The 24,233-nt window shown below is 38.5% G+C and overlaps 1 protein-coding gene across 8 annotated transcripts in view; it reads right to left on the reverse strand.

Annotated features, from left to right (window-relative positions):
• Nucleotides 1-24,233, reverse strand: part of CTNNA2 (catenin alpha 2) — a 1,136,606-nt gene that overhangs the window by 275,668 nt on the left and 836,705 nt on the right. For all 8 annotated transcript variants that reach the window (XR_007130146.1, XM_047745913.1, XM_047745910.1 and 5 more), the window contains one exon: nucleotides 9,675-9,755. Coding sequence is in view for 7 of the 8 variants with exons in the window: in XM_047745913.1 (XP_047601869.1) it covers nucleotides 9,675-9,755 (81 nt within the window). In the remaining variant the exon portion in view is untranslated. The remainder of the gene's footprint in view (nucleotides 1-9,674; nucleotides 9,756-24,233) is intronic.

The raw sequence follows: 24,233 nt of genomic DNA on the forward strand, positions 1-24,233 counted from the left end.
AGAGATAGTAGGTAAACTGTTAAGGAAAGAATGGACACTAAACAAATATCAAACAGTTCCAGTGGGCAGCTTTGCTTTTTTGATCTTTGTACATAACCAGATACAAATGAGAGCAATGGCTCAGATGACCACGAGGGATGGTCACCTCAGGTATCTCAGTGACAAGACAGCATCAGCTGCTCAGTTCCTAAGCCTCCCTACTCTTAGCACTCAGAGCTATGGGAAGGCAAGCTGCGAACCCATGTGCAATAATACTGACTCTTTGTAAGTCTTTGGAACTCTAAATAGAGTTCTTTACTGAAATTTTATCTGGGTCTTAACCACAGGCAAAGTAAAAAAAAAAAATCAGTTTTGCCGAAAAACCCAATATCAATGATTGATAATTACAAAATCACTGATCTTAACACATTCTCTAACAACTAAAATTGCTGGGTGAAGGCATAAGCTCCAATCTCTAAATTGGAAGCTGATAGAGGGGTCTTAAGGAGGCTGAATAAAAAACTTTTGCCCTAGGGGAAAAAATCTTTGAGGTACCTTTTACCTCTAAGAGTCTATGAATCCATAACTACTGAATCATGTTTCCTTTTTCAGAGACAGTTAAGAAGTAAGCAGAAAATGTCACTGCTTTTCTTTCCTGTCTCTCCTTTCCCCAATTCCTACCTCCCAATTTTTGGGGTAACTGGAAATCTTTGTACATATGTAATATAAAATCATTATTCAGCTTTTAAAATAAGCATTTAAAGAGACTGTATCTTTTTTCATGAAGTTAAAGATAGATGTGATTTTTTTTTTTTCTCCCTCTGTTTGGGGGACATTCTTTGTTGAGACAATTGCATTTCTTAGCATTTTTTTTCCCCTGCATATGAAGGAAATTTTCCATGCTCCAGCCTGACAAAAATACCTGTTCTGGGTACAGTTTCCTGAAATGTGGCACCATATGTGCATCAGTAAACATTATGTGTAGAGTAAATTAAACTGAGCCTTATAATTAGGCAGTAAGGAAATTACCGTAGACCTGAAAGAGTAAATCAGCAGTATTAAAATGCTCTCCATTTTCTCTGAAGCACTTCAGAGTGCCATAAAAAGCCCATGTCACTGTGATAAATATCAAAAAGAAATGCATTTGGAGCAAGACAACCTAAAAGATACCACAATTCAAATAGGTCTTCAAATTTGGAGTCCAAGGTGTCATCTCATAAAATTTTAAAGTCAGCCCTTTTGCCACTAGTGTAGGGGGAAAAATAGAAAAGCATCTGACACTGAGACTTTCGGGGGGATCTTTCTCATACAGCAGGTGCAGTAAAGACTTTAATAGATAGAAACTCTGGAGCAGAGCCAAAACTGAGGAAAGATTCACCCATCATAAACAAAACAGCAACACTGTAAATAAAGACAGGATCTGTACTCCTGGTTTTTTCCAGCTTCTGGTGACTGCCCTGTTACTGATCTTACCTTTATTTACAGTGTTGTTAATTTGCTCATAATGGATTTTTTTGCATTCATTTCTCTTTTCTAAAATCTGATAAGAATATTGTTTATTTAGATTACTGAGGTTTTTGGTGTTCCCAAAACTTTGTACCTGAGGCTAGTGCCTACTCGCCCTGCCTTTGTCTTGGCTCTGTGAGCAATCAGACAGACCATCCATCTCTAATCTTGGTCCATGAGAAGACAGCAAGCACGGAATCTCTTTCAATCTGAACAGGTATCGTATCTGTGAAATGGGGAGGTCTAGCAGAGGCTCCGGCAGAGGATTAGAAGCTGAAGGGCTTCACAGTCCTCAGATGCATCCCCGAGCAGACTGCAACGATTTCTGAAAGTTCCCACAGTCAGAAACAAAGGTAAAGGAATTCAAACCTGCTAGAACATCACAGATTATCTGGATAGCTTATTACAATACAGAGTTTAACGTGTCACCATATGTACATGAAATCGGTCTCCCAAGATGGAGCTGTATTATCTGCATTTCTAGTCGGTCTTGAACTACTTCTCTAAAGTCAGCCCAGCAACAGGGAACTTCTGGATTAAGGCATTGAAGTTCTCGGTTAAAACGCAAATAGATATTTTATCACAGTTTAAGTAGACTTTTTTTTTTTTTAAACAAATCTGGTTGTTAAATCAATGGAATCTGAGACGTGAGAGTTTAGAATGAAGGGGAAATTGATGACTGTGACATTTCTTGGGTACCAAGCCTGCATACAGGGGAGTCTTCCTTCTTTCAACTCCTGTGCAGTATAGGGTTACTTTATTTTGGCAACTAGGATATGTCCTGAAGAAACAAAAAATAGGGGCTTGGGTGGCTCCGTCAGTGGAGTGGCTGCTTTCAGCTCAGGTCATGATTCCAGGTTCCTGGGCTCCCTGCTCAGCCGGGAGCCTGCTTCTCCCTCTCCCTCTGCCTGTGGCTTTGCCTACTTGTGTTCTCTATCTCTCTGTCCGATAAAACCTTAAAAAATAATAACAATAATAACACTTGGGAATAGGCAAAGTCACATAAATAACTTAAATCTACTGTAAAAAGTGTCATAATAAGGGTATTTTTAAATGCTCCAGAGCTTACTGGATAAACCCTGTTTATAGGAATTGGATAAGGTTGTGATGATAAGGTGACATTTAAACTAAGCCTTGTAGGAAAAACTGTGAATTTTCCTGGGGGGCGGGGAAAAGGGAGAGAAAGCATTCAGAAAAATTGTGAATTTTCTTGGGGGGTGGAAAAAAGAAGGGAGAGAGGGCATTCTAGGCAGAAGCAAGTGCAAAAGCATGAGGATATGTGAATGCTGACTTAAAACTGCTGGAGCTAGAGTGAGCTGAAGGCAGGAAGGCTCGGGTAGAGGGGAGTGGTTGTGAGGTTGTGACCATCATTTTTATGAAAATCAATTAAGCAGTGTCAATGGGAGTGGATAGGAAGGAATGGACTGGACATGCATATAGGAGTTGAAATCCACCAGACTGAATGACTGATGGGGATTCAAAGATGGAGGGGCTGTACAGGGCTGCAATTCTCTTGGAAAGTTAGTCACTGTGGGAAGCACACAATTGTGTAGGGTGGGGGTGGGGTGAGGATTTGGCTAAAATTTCATTCAGCCAAAAAAGACCAAGATTGGTCAAGAGCGTAAAGAGTAAACAGATGGACATTTTAGGCAACATTCTCTTTTTCACAATTTTCAGCCCAAGCGAAGAGCACTGTTGAATTCCCTCCGCCATCATTGGTGACATTCACTGGAGCCAGGAAGGCACACAGTGATGAGATCCTAGGGCAAACAGACTACTACCAGGGCTGGTGGCCACAGCAGGAAAGGCAGAGCCTGCAGGAAGATGACTCACTTTTAAATTTCAGATGCATCCAGCCTCCTTGGGAAATGGGGAGATAAAGAAATAGCTGTCCTGATGGAAATTTCCCCTGGGAAAACGGATGCCAGCAGCTATTTCAGGTAATACAAGATAACGTCGGCAAGGAGGGATCAAATGGAACAGATATATTTGACCACAAGCTGGCTGCAATGATCCACGGAGTATGTTCAGTCAGAACAGTGATTAGCTGCTATCATCGACTCTAGAAATACTTTAGTTCAGGCCATAGTGGCAAACTCTCGTACAACATGCTTTAAAACTCTCTCCCTTGCAGTGACAGGTTTGGATAAGAAATCCCAGCCTAAATATAGCCTCCAACAATGAATATGGGCCAATTTCATTTAATCAAGATGAGTGCTCTGAAATCAGTGTTCTGGTAAGCTAAAACAACATTCTTTAAAAAAAAAATCCTTGTTGTTTAAATCATCATTGTTGAAAATCTTCCAATATTTCTTTCTGAAGAATTTCATCCTAGACAATATGGTAGAATTTTTTTTTTTAATAATCCTATAGCTGATTGTCCAATGTGAGGGTCAAGATTTTTTTTTTTATAGATTTTATTTATTTATTTGACAGAGAGAGATCACAAGCAGGCAAAGAGAGAGAGAGAGAGAGAGGAGGAAGCAGGCTCCCCGCCGAGCAGAGAGCCCGATGCGGGACTCGATCCCAAGACTTTGGGATCATGACCGGAGCCGAAGGCAGAGGCTTAACCCACTGAGCCACCCAGACGCCCCAGGGTCAAGATTTCTTAATGGTATTCTCATTGCCTAGAACAGGAGAAGGCGTCAGAGATTAGATCAAAGACAGACACTCTCTTGAATTTTGGGACTCAGCCATTGCTATTTATCCTTACCCTTCCCACTTTTCCCTGACTTCCAGGGCCTGGAGAAATTAGCAGAAGAGAACAAATCTGCCTGGTTGAGCATTTTCCTATTCACACATACGTTATAGATCCCTCTGCTTAGTACAGTGTGTTATTTGATTATTCCATGTTGATCGAGCTACTGGATTTGTTCTGTGATCTAGACTCACTAGTGAGGGAGAGGTCAAGCTTGGTGTCCTACACAAGACCGTGTTAATGTGTGAGTAATCAAATATATGCTCGCTCATAGGAAGAAATTAGATCACTTCATGACTTGAACAGTGTCTACATAAGGGAAGAGCTTACCCATGGTGACATTTTAAGAACTGTTTCCAACTGATGAAATTGTGTACTTTGAACTTGTCCTGAGGAGTATTTACCAGGAGATGAATAAGTATATGGTACTCTGACATTCAGGACAGTCATATCAGGATTTTCCTAAGGTAGAGATGGCTGGAATATATAACCCATTTTCAAGAGGCATGTCCCAAGGATGACCCTTCACAGCATTCTTGGGCCCTCTGCTACCTCTTTCATTCTCCTCCTTGCCTTTTTGATTCTGATCTTTGGTGGTCCTGATGCAATTTGTCTCTGTCTGTCTCTGAGCTATTTATATTCTGTATTTCAAGTCCCAATCACTGTATGATCATTCTCTGGTCTCCATATTTCTACAGCAGCAAGACAATCTGACCTAGGAAACAAACTCTAGGGATTATTAGCTCTGACATAGGTTTTCAGTGTGAAGAACACAAACCTTAACATTTGGAAGAAATCATTATTTTATTCATTTTATTTTTGTTGTAGCTATATAGATAGCCTCGTGTCCTTATGAGGAAAAGCAGATTTAAGTCTGGAAATAAATGATTTTAAATGTTATCTTACAATGACTCTAAAAATAATTGGCCCCATCATGAGCAGATGTGAGAAAAAGAATTGAATGCCTTAAAATTCCTTTTTTCTGTAAATGTTTTTTTGCAAAATCTATAATTCACACTTTGAGAAGCCAGCTACCTAAACATAATAGCACTTTTTAAAAAGAAGACCCAGTGAACCATAACAGCTGGAAACCTGAGAGACAATATCATAACACAACTAAGAACCATTTTTTTGACATTCACCACAGAATTTTTTTTTTTTCTGTCTATAGTATGTACGTGTCACCCACCCCAAACCTTGAAGTAGTAGAAGTGCTGCTGGAAATCATAAAGCACCTCTATATATTCATGCGAACCTTCCTTCTTTCCCAACTACATCCCCCCAGAGTAGATTGGTATACGGGTGACCCAATTGCATATGCTGGTTCGATGGAGAGGCAGAATGGGGCAGGGTTATGAGCAAAGACCCTACAGCCAAACCTCCTGGGCTGAAACCTTTATATATCCATACTCCATGAGGCCATGGGTACATTACTTCATTTCATGTCCTCATCTGTAAAATGGGCATGATGACATCTCTTCTATCTCATAGAGCTGGTATGAGGATTAAATGTGATCCATTCATGGAGAGAACTTAGAAGAGGGCTTGGCATGTTTTACAGACTCAATACCTGTCAGAGTTTAGTTTTCATTTCGTGGGCAGTGATTTCAGAAGCTACTGCTGATTACTGCCCACCTTTAGTCATATTTCTTACATAAGTTCTCAGTAGAGGCAGGGTCTTGAATAATACACCTTTAAACATACCATCCAATAACATTTTTTGCTTGTTTGTTTTTAAATCCTTTGTTATATAATCTATTCTCTTAAGTGTTCATCCCGATGTAAAAGCATTCTATATGTAATTTTTGTTTGAAAGTGTTTTGATTATAATAGCACAAATGACACTTTTGTCAAGTTGACACTTACTGAATCTCATTGCTGGAATTATTGCGATGGCTATTAAGGGTGAAGGGATAAGAATTAGGTCCTTGATTAGTTTGGGGAATGAGAGAGTTGCTAAGTTTAGCAACGCCCTAACTTGTTATGATTATTATTTATTAGCTTCTCATAGGGAAATATTTGGGTCCTGATTTGCTTATCAACTTGGAAAAACAAAAATTAATAACAGGACCAAAATAATAACCAGAACAGACCAGCATCCTGTAAGCTTAGAGAAAATCAAGAGACCATGCCTGGAAGAGTTCACAGGTGGCACATACAAGGAGGACACTGAAGAGCAGCTGGCAGCCACAGACTGGGTCCTCTCTTAAGGGATGGGTAGACCATGTGGGCTACTAGGTACCCAGGTGGGGAGTCAGCCAAAAGCTTTTGTTTTTATAATGGTCTGATTCCAGAATCACAGCAGTGACAATAGCTCAGGCATGGGCATACTGTGCCCGCAACTCTAAAATTAAAACATAATGCTTAAAGTTGGCAGTTATATTCCCCTAAATCCATTTTTAATTCCAAACAAAATACTCTTAAGAGGATTCTGCTCTACTACTGCCCACTCTCATGGGTTTAATTGGCAAGACAGTTCTAAGCCAATCAATTTTAAATAACACCCTGGTGTTCCTGCAACCTTTTTCCTAATTTATGACTCCCCATTTCTTTGAGATATACTGTCTAGAGAAAGGGGACCCACTTACTTGAAAATACAAATGAAACAGAAATCCTTTTTATTCAATTATTATTGATTTTTTTCATTTATCTATGAATTTAAGTCTTTTTTTTTTTTACAATTAGGGAAGTCCAAGATAATGATAATGATTGATTTATTTCTTTTTAATTTGGTGACCAGAACTTTGCAGGACTCCAGGGTCACCCTTCTGAAGGATACTACCCAACCTTAGGGCTATGAGGAAGAAGCAAGAAACTGACAGTAGAAACTTGAGGAAAGTTACTAGAAATGTTTTTCTTTGCTTTCAGCTTCTTTTTCCCATTGTGATTTGGTTGCTCTAAATATTATATACAGGATTACATGTGTACAGGGAAGTGGATGTGGACACTGGAAGGCTCCCATTTAAAATGTCTTCTAAAAAGGATTGTCAATAATGTAAAGAACAGAAAGTGTTTCAGTCACAGAAATGCATTCATTTGAACCACTAGCATTCACTGGGCTGCAATAGCTCGCCGCTATCAGATATTCAGACGAAACCTTGATAATCCAATTAACTAGCTACCCAAACTGAAAATGCAGGTCCACCTGAGCCACGCTAATCAGAGTTGTTGCAAGTTCCATTTGGGTAAATGCTAGGTAGCTTCTGTTTAGATCAGAGAAGCTTCTGTACCACTACAGGTGTACATGGAGAAACAGAAGAGATGGAAAGAAAGACAAAAATATCCCAACATATGGACAGGGATGGAACTGACAGATGGGAACCATCTTAGTTCTAGAAAGGCAAATTGGGAAAGAGAAAGATGTTTGAACCAAATTTGGGGATGTGGTGTGAAATTATGCCATAACTTTTGGATCTTAATATCATGAAACAATTCTCTTTATCCTTCTTCTTCTCGATCTTTGGGAAAGGTGAGCAGAAAATTAATTCTTTTATGCATGGAATGATTTCAAAGGATGATATACTCCTTCCCCTGCCATCCTAAAAGAAGCCCTCCAAGGAAGAACTTGTCACCAAAACATTTCAACTTTTACCATAAATTCCATCTACAAATTTTGCCACTATCCTCAGTTAGAAAGAGTAAACCCTTTCCTGAGAACTTTTTAACACCAGAGTAAAAACTACTTTATCCATTCCTTCCTAATAGGACTTTAAAAGTCGCTATGATATGTCCATAAGCTCAGAGAGATGAGGTTGCCGGTTCCTGAATGTAACAGAATGGTCTCTACTAAAACCAAGAGATTGAGAGGTGAGAAGACTCATATCATGAATTTTGCCTGTTTGACCACCTAGCCAAAGAAAGGGTCTAAGGAAGATGTACTCCCACTGCTTCAAAATCTGTGAATATCAAGCATTAGGACCTGTGGCATAGGAAATAAGTGCAGATTTCTTTGGTGTCATTCAATCTTATACAGCTTAGAGAGAGCTTAGAGACTTGGTTTGGCTCCCTACTTTCATATATAAGAAACAAAGACCAAGAGATGGTAGATCCGTAGTCACAGAGCCAGTTCAGTGGTAGAGCTAGACGTAAAACCCTGGTCTCTGGACACCTGATTCAATGTTTCCCATTAACCCCAGTCCCAATTCCTACCACCCATATCATTTCATATCAGATGGGGATTTGATTGAAGAGATGGTTTAAGAGGGCAAAGAGATAGATCTGGCCAAATATCCATTTGGTATAGGACATCATTTTATTCTCCCTCTCATTTTAAGATAAAATGAGAAGCTAATGTTTCCCCAACAAGGACTTGTTAGCTGGGTAAATGAGTCTTCATATTCCAGAACTAATTATGATTTTTCTGGAGGACAGTAGCTCAAGCATGCCTACAACCTACAGGTGATAACCCAAAGGGAGCCCAGAAGCTTCGCAGTAATAATTAGAAGGGGTGTCTTCCTCTCATTCAAACCACTTCTAACATGCTTCTTGGTCATTCTTGCCTAGGCACCTTGCTAATCCTGTCTGTACTTGACATGTAAGAGTAGTGAGGGCAAGATGCAGTCATGTCAGTCTAGGTTTTCCAGCTGCACAAAATAAGGTTGTTGCTGTCTCAGGGAAGTGACTGGTTCTAGCTGACTAACACAATCAACACTATGCAAAAAGCTACCAGTAGGAGACAGGATGCCTCTCAGGCAGAAATCAAGAGGGGATTTTATTGCAACTTAATGGATGGCATAACTCTTCTAGAAAGAACACTGCCAAAGAAAGTAGAGCTCACTATGGAAACAAATAAAATAAAGGTTACAAGACAATAGGGTTATCAGTGTTGATATAGCACCTTCAAGATAAAATGGAGCCCCAGTCAGAGATTTTTTTCATCCCCAAAAATAGACCTGTCAGAGTAATGACACCATTAGCCATTCAAACCATCCAACTAACTTTCCTTGTTTCAGTCCTCAGTTTCCATCTGTGATGGAAACATCATCCGATCAGCATCTGATCAGCAAACATTCCCTTGGTGACTTGGATCCCTAAAGGAAATACACAGGGTTAGAGACCTTAATTAGCCCATCAGATTAAGAGTTGTGTTTCTCATTAGCTATCAGCATTCTTGTTTATTCGTTTAAGGCCTTCGGAGTTGTGGAAAGAATGAACCAGCAGAAATCAGAGACTGGCTCTTTGTATACCTGCATCTGGAAAACTGAAAAATAGATGTAGAAGGTAGTGAATTCATCAAGTCTCTACCTGGGAAGATTGTTTCTGGGCAGTGAGCAAGCTTCCTCTTCAGAGGGTGTTTTCATCATACCTCTTGAGGCTGTCACATCTGTCTGCTCAGCAGACTCTACCTTGTTGATGAAATGCTTCTGTGTATACGTAGGTGCTATGAAGAATAGCAACCTGAATGTCAGCTCTTAGAAGGTACCCTGGAAAAGGACATTCTTGAAAAACACCACTCAGTACCAGGCACGTAAAATAAAAACAAAAACAGTACCTGTCTCCTTAGGTCTCTTGTTTTCTTGGTCATCTTATCAATTGCAATGTTTAGAGGATCTCCTTTTTCTTTTCTTCCAGTCTATTAAGAGAAGAGAAACAATCTCTGGTTTAGAAAATTCAATGTTAGAGACATTAAAATTTTAAAAAAAATTCAAAAAGACACTTGACTGGAAGAATCCAAGCAAGAAAGAAAGACAGAGTGAGAGAGAGAGAGAGGTAGAGGGAAAGAGGAAATTCAATAAACAGCTATTATGTGTTGGTTATCTAAACTCTAAAGTTAGTTTTCTCTGAAATAAAAATTTAAATTGCTGAAAAACAATACATTCTCAGGATGGTTTACACATATGTCCATATTCAACTTCATGCAAGTATGTTTTCTTCCTGCTCCAGACATTCATCAATTAAGTAAACACAGGATGTTTGCTTTTGCCTTCAAATACAAACGGTTTTTGCTGCTCTCTTATGTAAGCACAGTTCTGAATAGAAAATAATTGAGATGATAAAAACTAAATTAGAAAACATTTAAAATAAATCACCAGAATTCAGAATTCCATACCAATACATCCTAGGCCATATTGTAACTTCTGTATCAAAGTCGGAAGAGATGTTTTACCACAAAATATATTGTTTGGAATCTCTTTTCTGTCATGCACTGAGGTGCGAAACACTAAGGAACCCACAGCTTGAAATCATAAGGAAAATGTCTCGTAGGATTCTAAGAGGCAGAGGTAAGGCAAAACAAACAAACAAATGAAAAATCCCAAAATCTCTTCTTTAATAAATTATTCACTTCAGAGTTTGGAAGTTTCACTGAATAGTTTCTTTTTCTCTTTTCCTTGTTTCTTTCTCCCTTCCTTCCTCCCTCCTTCCCTCTCTCTCTCTCTCTTTTCCCTTCTTTCATCTCTCCCACCCTGCTCCCTCTTCCTTCCTCTCCTCTTCCTTCATTCCCCACTTCCTCCTTCCTTTCCTCTTCCTTCATTCCCCACTTCCTCCTTCCTTCCTCCTTTCTTTCTTTCCACCTTTCTATCCTCCTTTCTTTTCTTTCTTTTTCCTTCCTTCTTTCTTTCTTTCTTTCTTTGCCTTTCCTTTTCCCCCTTCCTCACTTCCTTCCTTTCTTTCTTTCTTTTTTTTTTTTTTTTTATGGCTATGGTAAAACAATTAAACCAAACAAAATAGACACTCCATTATCTTTTTAAGACTACATCAGGAACAACAAAATTCCCATGGATGGAAAGCTCTACATAACTTTATGGATGGCATTATTTTCCCTGTAAGAGAAAATTCTCCTCAAAAACTTTGTCAAATCTATTAAATTATCTATCCTTTAGTCAAACACCCTACAGATTTATTTATTTATGGTCCTACTGGTGAGTCAATTCTTATTCCATATTCAAGTCTCTACAGAGTCATGTAGGTATCTATAGTAATTTCTATATATGATGAAATGATAACAAGATAGTGTGTTTGAGGATCCATAAAAATTACCATTCAAGAGATTTCTAAATATTCTCTTCCAATGACAAGATTCTGGATACATAAAGCTAATATATACACAACACGTCTACTTACAACTAGATTTAAAGCAGTCATTTTTTTTCTATAACTTGCTTAATTAACTATGTTTCTGAGCAAATGTCTGATGTATAACCCTATATAGTTTTTATTAAAAAAACAAAACTAGAATATATGCCTGTATATTTTTAACCATCTAAAATCTTATAAATCCCCATATCTTTTCTACTCCCTAAACTCATATTCTGACCCTTTCATGTGTATACACTGAAGTATATAAGTAGAGAGAGCTTAAAACAAAGTGGTAACATTTTACAGAGTTAAAATATCAGGGTACAAATAGCTCCAAGAAAAGAAAAGTGTATGGAGAAGGACAATGTGCTACATTATCTGGGGAGGGAAGTTAGTTACACAGCAACTGTGACTTTAGCTCCCTGTCTCCATATTCAGGCATATCGTAAGTGTAGTTGCCAAAGCTGTTGCTTTTCTCTTTAGCTTTCTCCTTGCAAACAGGATGTTCACCATTAGCATATTAGAAGGTCTAGCCCATGATCATTCTGAGAACCAGATTTCCTTTCCATTTATGAGAGGAATATAACTTATTTTGAAAAACTAACAGTTATGAGTTGGTTTAAAATGCAGCTATGAGAGAAGGAAACTGGATCACTGAACTTTTCAATGTAAAAAGCAAAAAATCAAGACAGTGTGAATATACAAAATGATTACGAAAAAAAATTCTAAGTGTTAGACCCTGGGATCATTTCTTCCTGCCACTGCCATTCATCATTGTCATCTGAGAAATGAAAAAATAAAACCAGAATAGGCCTGGGATTAGGGAGAGGGCAATAAAGCACTGGCCTCAGAGACGACATAATTTAAGGGGGCCCCAAAGAACTCAGTAACATATAATATTTTAATGCAGTATTTTCGATAATCAAATTAATGCCAAAAATTCACACTGAACAAATACCAAAATTTTAAATAAAAACAGGACCCCACAGGGCAAGGATAAGGATAAATGTAAGTGAAGAGAGTCATGTAGGTCGGATATTTTTAATTTTAAAGAAAATTGGGAATTGGGATGAAGGAATGCACTTGTCGTGGTGGGCACTGGATGATGTAAAGAAGTGTTAAATCACTACTATATTGTACACCCAAAACTAATATCACACTGTGTGTTCACTAACTGGTATTTAAATAAAAACTAAAAAAAGAAAGAAAGAAAATTGAGCAATGCATGTATACTAAAAAGAGAACAAATCACTGTTTACCTACAATTCAAATTTAACTGAGCGTCCTGTATTATTATGTGTTAGATCAGGCAACCTTTCCCGAAGAGGTAGTAGTGAAGCTCAAGATTGTAATTGGGGTTATTACAGACACATATGAGAAAACTCCATTGCCTCGTTCTGTGAAAAGAAGGGCAACATGGGATTCTGTATCATATTTGGGATCAATACTCTGTAACTGCAAAGCATAGTTCATTAGATATGAAACATCATTTTGGTCGCAGTGAGAAACTCACAAAAAGTGAGATCTATAATCCTCATGCCCACGGAGCTCCTAATTCGGGAGAGTAAACCAGAATATGAAATTAAGAATACTAACAACTACAAAGAGACTAATGCTCTAACAGGTTGAATTAGTTGCTCAAAAGAGGAAGATGTTGCATTTGGGAAGTCAAGTAATCTCACAAAGGAATGGGGGAATTTAGCTACACATTAAGTCCTGGGTAAGATCTGAATAGGAAAGAGGGAGGTACTTGAAGGGAGGACAGGGTGGCAAAAATAAAGTCATCCAGTCAAGAAACAGCAAGGCATATTCTAAGAGGACAGTGGGAATGGTGCAGGCTCTTTTCTATGATGTGAAGGGAGAGGTTTGATGAACTGGAGAGATAAGCTACTTTTATAAGCTTCTTTATAGTGCCATTATTGCCAATTATATTTTGATCTGCAAACTCAGAGAATCTCTGGTGACAAAAGTATTCCATGTCACTGTGTTGTTAGGATCCTGCTGTGTAATATTTACAATTCTGGGTTTCTTCAGCTTCCAAGTCTTTGGCTAAAGACAATTAAAAAAATGCAGATGACTCGGATGCCATATTGTTCTCACTATTTAGAAAGGCTAGATAATGGTAAACCACGGACTAGAACTTTGGAAACACTGGCCACTGGCTGAAGTTTTTAATGTATTGGCCCTTTGTCGGCTCTAATTTCTTTAAATAAGGTATGTGTGCAAGAATAATGGTAGTAAATCCTTAATGCTCAGATTAACTCAGCAAATGGGGACTAGCAAGTCATTACTTCATGCTTTTCTGGGTTCTATTAGGTTGGCATGTGGAAATACTTTTAAATTACCAGCTTAAATTGGACAGGAAGCCAATCACTGAGAGAGGAAAAAAAAAAAAGTATTGTCTCCTAGTGGCACTCATCCATTAGTAGGCTCTGTGATTGGACTAACAATTTGCCCATATTTTTTATGTCTGAGTTTTCTCATGAACACAATGGATAGCATAATATATACCCTCTTTTCACAAGGTTAGCAGGACAATCAATCACGATGTCAATGTGCTGGAAAAAATAAAAGGCATTAACAGTACTCAGAGTAATTAGGAAAATATTTTTGCTGTGGGAAAAAAAAATGAGAGAATTGATTGGAAACTATGTAGAAGCTATTTTTGGCTTACCTGGACTTCTGCTTTCTTTACTCATGCAGATAATATATGAATGAAAATTTCACCAAAACAAGAATTCCTAAAGGAAAAGTTCTCTTTAAGAATATTTGGGACCATTCATTTTAAACAGACAACAATCTGAGATATTTCTAAGAAGGGAAATAAGGGGCTGAAACTCCAGAAAAATGTCTCTTCCATAATAGGTTCTTGGATATATTTGTTAAATAACTAAGGATTTGATCATATGTAGCAAATTCTAGTTCACAGGGAATCAACTAGACACCTCACCTAGCTCTACCTCCCTCACCCTCCAAGCTCTACAAACTAAAAATACTTTAACAAACTGGAGTGAAAGGAGACCTAAGTGCTCAGTTTGACATCACTGCTTAATATTAAAACAAAAATGTGTTGTCTTAAGTCAGTCATTCACTTATTCCCTGCCTTTGCTAAAGAGAAGAAAACAAAAACCATTTGTAAACACTCTCTGCCAAAAGCTATCTAAGTGATCTGGCAACTTCTCTAGACCCTCCACTTATCATCTGTCCAAAGGAGGGGCCAAAGACAAGTTATAGAACCAGGAAATGGGAAAGCCAAAGAATATAACCCTCATTACTGGGAAGCTCTCAGAGCACTGCAGAGAGGGCTGGGGGATGGGGAGGAGGGTAACAGTCAGTTGGGCTTTCTCAACTCTAAAATGTAGATAATGGTTTTTGTTTGTTTGTTTGTTTGTTTTCCTGTGGGACTGCCATGAACATTAAGAGAAAAAGAATTTGTAAGAGTTAGCACAGTCCCTAACCCAGCAGAGGTAACTCAATCAATGTTAGTTTCCTCTCTTTTGCCATCCCATGGATTCCCCTAAAGTTGAAGACAAGGTCCAGAGAGATGGACTGATTCTGATCACCTCACTACTTAGTGTAGGACCAGGACCTCAGTCCTCCCAGTCCAGGGATTTTCCATTGCATGTCTAGTCTAAACCATCTTCCATCTCTAAAATTCTAGGATTCTGTGATTTTATAGAGTTTCACGTATTTCTATTCAAAGGTTACCAAAAAAAAAAAAAATTAAAAATAGAAAAATCTCAGTTTGAGTTATATTTCCTTTGTCACGTTTTGTCTACAGATCTTGTGTGCCTTTCTCAGACATCTCCCCACTTGCCTTCCTTATCTTCACCTGCAGAGTGTGAGTCTGCAGTAGAAATAGCCATTTAATAAATACTGTTATTTAAAAAAGAAGAAGACAGGCGGGAGTCTTCTTTCACATTGCTGCAGGCGACTTTCCTAGTTGCCATCTGTTGTGCTAGGAAGGTACATGATAATTAAACTTTATTTGTTTTAGAATTTGGGCTCTATTTTACAAAACACATTTGGAGTAGATCCATGGTTTGAACTAATGGAAGGAAAAGAGAATGAATTTCCTGATTTGGATTTTTATAGGGGATCCTTTATTCTCCCATTCTTTGGCTCTGAACTCAAGTCCAGTTTGCCAAAGTATCAGATGCTGTCAAGGAGACGTTCATATGTCCATTCAATTCTACAGAACAGGATTTGGGCCATTAATAGAAATTTTGATTTTTTGCAATTAGTCTTCAAGAACAAGTCAATATTTTAGTTCAGTAACTTGTTTATATTTGCCCTTTTGGGAAATAAAATGCTCTCTCTTTTAGATAAGGATCTTCTTTTTCTTTCTTTCTCTTTTTTACCATACTAATATCCATCACCACTTCTGAAATACTGAAGAGGTGTGCAATATATTTATATTATATGCTGAATATCATATAACTCATACCAACTTCCTAATTTATAAAACAAAAAAAAGGAATATTCATTTCTAAATTTCTGAAATTAAGAATTCACTTAAAGGCCATTCCTCATCCCACCCTAAACACATAATTCAGTACAAGTGGTTTCTCACAGAAGCCCTAAGAATATAAACTACCATCTCAGTGCTTCCCCCAGATCCATGGTTTTATGTGAGTTTCGGGGCAGGCTATTAATGTGGGAAATGGCTATGAGAAGGTAGATATTGATCACTCTTTTCCTTTTTCTAAAGGTATCTGCCAACTTGATTAAATGTATGAGAAATCTTCAAAATATCATATAGCTGTGATTCTAATATATTGAATGTGTAGAGAGCTAATCAAACGCCCAGTCTTCAAACTGTTGTTATTTGAAAGAAGTGGCAGTCAAAATCATCAGAATGGCAGAAAGCAATAATGTACCATGCACTTTACCTCCAAAACACTTTTCTGTCATATAAACCTATAATTTAGACAACAAGAGGGAGGAGGAAAAAATGATCTATTGATCCACCAGTCATCTCATTGTATTTGGAGGGTTGCCCATCTACCCTCAAACCCTGAATATAGGAACCATATTCTTATTGCAAATAGTACCATTATTTATAGAACCTTGAACATTTCATAATACCTTTATATTATGTGTAAATCACAGTATGAGAATGCAAATCTTTCTAAACATTTCCCTTTCACTAGCTACGGACATTCTCTTGGAAGAGAAATGAGTGATATCTCTCTAGAATGGATAAAAGTTTAGCAGTGGCCACAAATCAAACCCATGATCAGGATATTTTGACCACATCACAATCCAGCTTTCCTGGAACCTGGGAGGAGTGGGGTTGGGTGGAGGGGTAGATAAAGGTAGAAAGGGAAAAAACTAATCACAACATGTCAGGGCAAAATATGTATCTGACACTTCTCTGAGATCTTGTCAGTGCTCAAGGAAAGAATCATCAATATATAAGATAAGAATATCATGGGCGCCTGGGTGGCTCAGTGGGTTAAGCCGCTGCCTTCGGTTCAGGTCATGATCTCAGGGTCCTTGGATCGAGTCCCGCATCGGGCTCTCTGCTCAGCAGGAAGCCTGCTTCCCTCTCTCTCTCTCTGCCTGCCTCTCTGTCTACTTGTGATCTCTCTCTGTCAAATAAATAAATAAAATCTTTAAAAAAAAATAAAAAAAGATAAGAATATCATGAAGGCATTATAGGTAAGATTCCCAGACCCTGTTTATTGGCCCAGCATTATTAGCACACACATTGAACATATTTTCTATTACATACATTTATACTTTCCCTTATATACTAACTTGTAAAGTAACACTTCATGAAGATAATCTTTATTTTGCTTATCATTATATCCTTGGCACCTGTGCCTGGCACATAATAGGCATTTAAAAAATTATATTAAATCAATGAATGAAACACATGGGCTTCTGAATCCAGCTTCACCTAAAGCCAAAGTATCTATCAACAGATTTCCTGCTGAGATGAGTGAACCAATTCCCCTCATGTTTCTTTATGTTGCATTTCTCTCAGCTACAACCAAAAAGTCCTGACTAAATCATAAACCTTAAAATACCTGACCAAAATAATTTGAAGGCAGGATGGTAGAAGGGGAAGACTCTGGCAAGGTCCACTATGGACACAGCCTAGAGCATTCCCTGAGACCTCAGACCTTTGCTTCTCTCAAATCCTTCTGTCCTTGGAACCCACCATCCCAGCATAGGTCTCTAACACCACACTAACACCTTTGTTGATTTCCCTCCCTCATAATCCTCAGTACGGCCTGTCAAAACCACGCTTTTACTTCAGAGGGTCAATCCCTCAGTTCCTTTAATTCTTACTGGATCCTTATTTTCTACTAAACTCTTGGACCTATATTTTAAATTGTTATAGTTGGATTTCCTTCTTGTAATAGCCCATCTCTCTAATTAATTTTTTTTCAATGATTCACAAACTTTTTGTCTCATATTAGTGCTTGGAAGAAAGGGTCCACTCTCTCTTCAATCATTTGTCTAATTAAATTTTGCCCATTATTCCAAAACCAGTTCAAAATCTCCCTCCTCTTGGAAGTATTTTTAAACTAATCTAGCCCTTGAAGATCTTCCCCTCTTTTGACCATATCCTTCAACCAGGTACTATGCCAAAGGATGCAGACATTAACAATTTACCATCCCACATTTTTTATTAAGTTTTCATGTGGTTGCAGATTATAATCCAAGCTTTTGGAGGGTGGTGAATGTCTGAGTTTTCTCCCAGAAAACTTAGTATGAAACTAAGAACTGCCCCAGAAATACCTGTTCATGTATAGAAAAATGGGTGCTCCCAGTAGGCACCTGTGGACAGGAAGAAGGTATGCAAGGGATATACGATTTGGAAAATATCAGGGCCCTAAAACTAAATTTCACCTATTTCACAATTTTCTGCTCAAAACCTAGGAAGTGGTTGACACCTGTGTAATGTTATAATTCTTTCTCCTTTACTTACTGTATCAACACAGGTGTAGTCTTCAGTGATTATCTGCCAGCCAACCCTCCACAGAAGACATTTTTCATCAAAGCCCCACGTTCTGCAACCCCCAGCTCCCAACCTTGGGTTAATTAACCACCCATTCCTTCAAAACCTGTAAGAGACTATGAACTGGGAAAACTGCTTAAAAATGCCATTTTATCTTTACAGTTGAGATGAAAGTAGCAAAGGCAAAGTGCAAATTTCCATTGATTTTATACACACACAAAAACACATATATACCCATAATAAATAAATCATTTAAATTTCAGTGGAATTTGAACTTCCCCTTTAAGTGCATATGCCCCAACCACTCAGTTACAGCTAAAGCTATCAACACCTAAAGGATCCCTAGAGTCTGGCATTTTCTAACTTCCCAAAAAGAGGTCAATAACTGCATCCATGTTGTTGAGAGTTCATCGAAATCAGAAAACACTCAGGAAGAGGGTTGCCATAGTTCATGGAAAGTCTATCTGTGTAGAGCCCCCTTGCCTTAGCCTTCCTGTATCTCATCTAACAATCTATCAGGGGCCAGTTTATGTTGTAATTCCTTCATCACACATTCCTGACCTCTCAGTTCACAGGAGCCCATCCTCCTCTGAGTGCCTGCAGCCATCTATATCATTATCTTTATCATCAAAATAGCTATTTATTTGGTGCTTTATGAACAATTTCCACTCTGGAAACACTCATATATTGTGCAAGTCTCTTGCATCGTTAATTAAATTTCAGATATCTAAAGCAAATCTCTTACATCATTAATTGAATTTCAGATATCACACTCTAAAGATAAAATACAAATACACAGATGCATCATTTTGATACTGTCTTATTCAGAAACTTGTCATGATATAATCATATATCTGTTCCTTCTTTCCAGTTGGAGGCATAGGAGCTTAAGGGTAATGTATTAGTCAGCTCAGGCTGCCATAACAAGATACCATAGACTGCGTGGTTTAAGGGACAAAATTTTATTTTGTCTCACAGTTCTGGAAGCTGGAGACTCCAAGACCAATGTTCAATAGGTTTGGTTTCTTCTGAGGGCTCTCCCTGTAGGTCACAGACATCTACCTTTTCACTATGTCCTCACATGGTAGAGAGAGAACAAGCAAGCTCTCTGTGTTTCTTTTTATAAGGGTACTAATCTTCTCATGAAGACCCTAAAGATATGGATCTTTGGCATTAAGGCTACTTTTGTGCAGAAGTAGAGTGAAAGGGACGCTGTATAGGTAGCTTCACCCATGGTAGAATAATACTGCTGCCAACTCTCTTTCCACACTCATTCTCCTTCTCTGTTCAAAATCTCACCTAAGCAAGAAGAAGATGGAAATCAAAGCCTATAATCACATGCACAGAATTAAGATACATGCACCTGGACAAGAAACATACAATCAGTAAATGCCTTTTAATCAAATCCTTCTCTCCAAATAGTGAGAGATAAGGGTAGATAAGCTTGAGGACACTAAATACCAAAAGAGAACGGGTTTGGTGAAATAGTGCTTCAAAGAGAGGAGCAAAACCCTGACTGGGGCAAAGAAGTAGGCCATACTAGAGAACATCTGGGATCCTTCTCTTAGCCAACCCTACAGCAAATGAAAGTAAGAAGTTTCCCAGGAAACATTGGGAAGTGGAAATGCAAGGTTTAGGAGTACTGAGCACTTTCTGCAAGCCAGGGGACCCTCAAAGAGATTTCCTACACACTTCAGAACCAGGCATCCCCCCCACCCCACCCCACCCCACCCCACCAATCAAATCTGACTTCTTTTGGTCTTTGCCAAAGCCTATGAAGACTGCTCCTCCAGTCCTTTCCAGCATCACCACCAAGCCATCTTGGCATAAGCCTTCCTCTCATGCTCTCTCGAAAAGGTCAACATTGTCTGAAAAACAACCACATAGATCTTGATACCTTTAAGCCTTAGCACTATGAAGGACTAAAAGAAAATAATATTTGGACAGTTAAAATAACTGAAGAATTATTTTATTTATCCACTAGCAACCCCCAGTCTAGAGCTATTAAGTTCATTGTTCATTTTTTGGTGTTGTCTTTTATTTTCTAGGAGCAGAGCTTATGAAGCCTTGGGTTCTCTCTCTACTTCCCAAACCCACTCCCAAGCCAGAATGGAAGAAGGCTGATCCCCATTCCCAGCACCAACACCAAGGAGGCCACTGGCACATGACCAAGGGGCAAGCAGAGGCATTTCCTGAGGCTTCTCTGATGCCCTTCTTCCTGAGAATGCTTGGAATCTGCCCCATAATAGAATCATCTCTTGGGGCATTTGCTCACACATGGAACTGATGAAAACTTTATGAGGCAAAAAGCATTTTTGCTGCATGATAGTTAAAAACTAAACTAAGTAGAAAGCAGGCCGAAACCCTGGAACACATGTCTCACATCATCCCAAATATTCCTCACTATGTGGCTCCCATAAACACCATCTGCTGTGTTAATTTGTAAAGAATTACAAGGTTCTTAAAATTACACTTTGCTCTCTGTAGCGTACACTGTGTCTATTAAGGGGTGGGAGGGCATTGAGAATGCGTATCACATCTAGCCAGACACTGAGATCTTTTTCCTTCTAGGCTGGGATCTTGCTGAAAGTTTGCTAGGTCTGCATGGAATTTTAAGAAGTGTATCATATTCTCCCCAACCAGCTGTAGGAAAAAAAAAAAAGAAAGAAAGAAAGAAAGAAAGAAAGAAAAGAAAATATATACAACAAAGCCTTTGCCCTAGATTATAATTCCAGCATTTTATGCATTTTCAAGTTGTGTGGACGTCTCCCACTTAACTGCCTGCTCAGGACAATATGAAGTCCTTAGCTATAAAGCAAAGAGAGTGAAGAGCCAACATTGAGAGAACTTCTTGGGTGAGACTTAATTCTCCGTTCCTGGCTCCTGACCTCCAGGGTCTCCTCCGAGCCCTCAGGTGGTAAATGAGAGTATTTCTCAATTGCTTATCCCTGTCTTCTCACAAAGCCAGAAGAGGAACATCTTTATTCCTGAACACACATCTCTGACAACGCAGGGCTATGGTAACAGGCTGCTAATGCACATTTTAGGTAAATTAAGTCCCCAAAGGAGGTGCTGGTTAAATGGTGATAAATGGTGGCTGGAAATGAGAAAGTAAGTAGGAGAGTTTGGGGCTCAATAATCTTTCAGCTAGAAATTATCAATGTGACAAAGTTGTTACAGATGCAAATTCCTAGGCATCTCCATTCAGTAGCTCTGGAGTGGACTGGAAATCTTCATTTATTAATGAGCGTTTTAAGAGTTATGTACAAGCTTTGGAAACACAGGGATAGTTCAGTGGGTACCAACCTGACTAATCATTTGATTAGTTAAAATCTTTCCAATAGTGGCCCAGGAATCTGCATTTTCAGATTTCCATGAAGTTCTACTGATCAGCCAATTTTGGGAAACAAGATGTTTGAGACAATTTACTGATGGTAAACCTAAAATAGGACCAAGGTTTACAATTAAGGCAATTCTGCTTATTTCTTGATGAATTAGTTACTCTGTCTCAAAAACATAATTTTCTGAGCCAAACTAATTAGAAAACAAAAGAAAACTATACTGCCTGAGAAGCCAAAACAATATAGAGTAGACACAGCCCGCCACATCATTTCATAAAAAAGCCCCTGCATAAAGAAAAAGTTAAATCAGCTTCCCCAAATTTCTTTTTTTTTTTTTTTAAGATTTTATTTAGTTAGTTGACAGAGAGAGATCACAAGCAGGCAGAGAGGCAGGCAGAGAGAGAGGAGGAAGCAGGCTCCCCGCTGAGCAGAGAGCCCGACGCGGGGCTCGATCCCAGGACCCTGAGATCATGACCTGAGCTGAAGGCAGAGGCTTAACCCACTGAGCCACCCAGGCGCCCCAGCTTCCCCAAATTTCTTGCCTGTCATTATTACATCTACATGTAGACATCAGAATAAGACTAGCTAGATGCAATGAACATGGAAATAAAGAAAGATGCTGATCTCACCAAAACATAGAGTTTAAGAAAATTTTGCAACATCACACACAAACTATAAAACAGGATCCTGATCCAAGCTGATCCTGATTTCAGAGCTTCTACTGTTAAACCCAAATCTACACTCTGCTAATCTCCCAACGTTTTCTGAAAATGTATACCCAATCTCCTCTTTCCATGGTCACAACCTCTCTAACCCCTCTAAGTACAATCCCAGTCCTCAGAGAGGAGTATCTTTGAGCACCCCATAATAACCTTCTTACCTGCCACCTTGACCTTCTTTTCTCCATCCTGAAGCAACATCTATAGGCCAGATCAGGCCCTGCCTCTCCCTGACTGCACAGCCCATACACAAGTCTCCTTTCTCTCAACCACAATAGTAATTAGCACAGTCCTTTTCTAATGTTCAGCCACATCATCCCCTCAGATGAATCCCTGCATAGCATTCTCTGGACAACCTGGCACCGAGTCATCTCATCCCACATCCCTCGGAGTCAGACATCTGAATAGCTGCCTCCTAACTTCCAAGCTCTGGTGAAAAAGGCAGGGTTCAGGCTGAAGGTGGTTGCTTGAATTTTCTCTGTTCATTTTACGTAAGTTGAACTGAATGAACTACTGTTGCTTCCAATGAAGTCATCGATCCCACGAAAAACTGGATTCTTAACACTGATTGTAAGAAAATAAATTATTAGAACACGTTGGTAATAACCCCCAAATTGTTTTGTGATACAATTATTAATTGGATTTATAATGTAGTAGAGTAAAATAAAAATGTTGTAATCATATTTTGCATCTCAATGTATATCTATAAGAATGTGCGGGTGTGTGTGTGTGTGTTACAAGTTCATCGGCCATTATCATTTAACTGTATGGGTACCCTCTCCACTAGCAAAGTGTAAGTTCTGTGAAAGAAAGATCACATTTCCCTAGACCAGATACACAAAAGAAGTTTCTTCTGTACACAATAAAGACCCCTGAACAATGTGGGGGTTACAGGCTCTAAACCCCTGCATAGTTGAAAATCGACATACAACTTCAGATTCCCTAAAAACTTAACTACTTATAGCCCACTGCTGACAGAAGCCTCACTGATAACATAAGCAGCCAATCAACACATATTTGTATATTATATATAAAAATTCTCTATTCTTAAAGTAAGCTAGACAAAAGAAAATGTTATTAGGAAAAATCACAAGGAAGATAAAACATATTTACAGTACTGTACTGTATTTATAAAAAAATATCCACATATAAGTGGACCCATATAGTTCAAACTGTATTGTTCAAAGGTTGACTGTAGTTAGTGACAGGATAACTCATTAATACAAGGTAGAGAGAATCAAAGAATTTTATTACCAAGCTTTCCTGGGTGAGTGAACCACATACCACTGAGGAAGAAAAGTCACAAATCTTAGTCTTTCCAGAATCTAAAACCAACATTTTCATTTGCATCCATGACTATCTCTTTGGCCATGCACAGCATGTAAATACACATGCCAGCTCCAAGGGTCATCTTAGTCTCTGCAGTGCTTGTGACATTAACACCTAGGGCAAAGGGAAATGGATCCTTTGATAAAGAAATCAGTGTTATCTGATTCTTATGTAAAATTAAAATGCAAATGTAATTTCTAGTTCCAATCCCTATCTGCCCTTCCTTCCTGTCCTCTTTCATGCTTTCCTTTCCTTGAAAGAATTTATGAAGTAGACAGAAATAGTATTAAGTTACAGCTTGGCTCTGATACCTACTAGCTGTATAACCCTTGGTGACTTACTTAAACTCACTAAGTCTCAGTCTTCACCTGTACAATAGTGGAAATGATGCTTAACCCAAGATTACAATGAGATAATGCATGTAAAATATCAGTCTCTGAGTTTAGCATGGAAATGGTATTTCTGGTAATGGAAATGGTTAAAAAAACAAAAACAAATTCAAAAAACAAAAACAAAAAAAAACTGATTTTTTTTTTCTCTCTCTCTTGATTGCAAACTTAGGGAAAACACAGTGCTCAGCATCCGAACCACGAAAAGATGCAAGACGGATGGATTGAATGTCTAGGGAGAATATATTGATTCATAGGCTGGATCTGGGTCTACCACAACTT

This window comes from Lutra lutra, chromosome 9 (genome assembly GCF_902655055.1).
Source record: "Lutra lutra chromosome 9, mLutLut1.2, whole genome shotgun sequence".
Taxonomy (NCBI): Eukaryota; Metazoa; Chordata; class Mammalia; order Carnivora; family Mustelidae; genus Lutra; species Lutra lutra.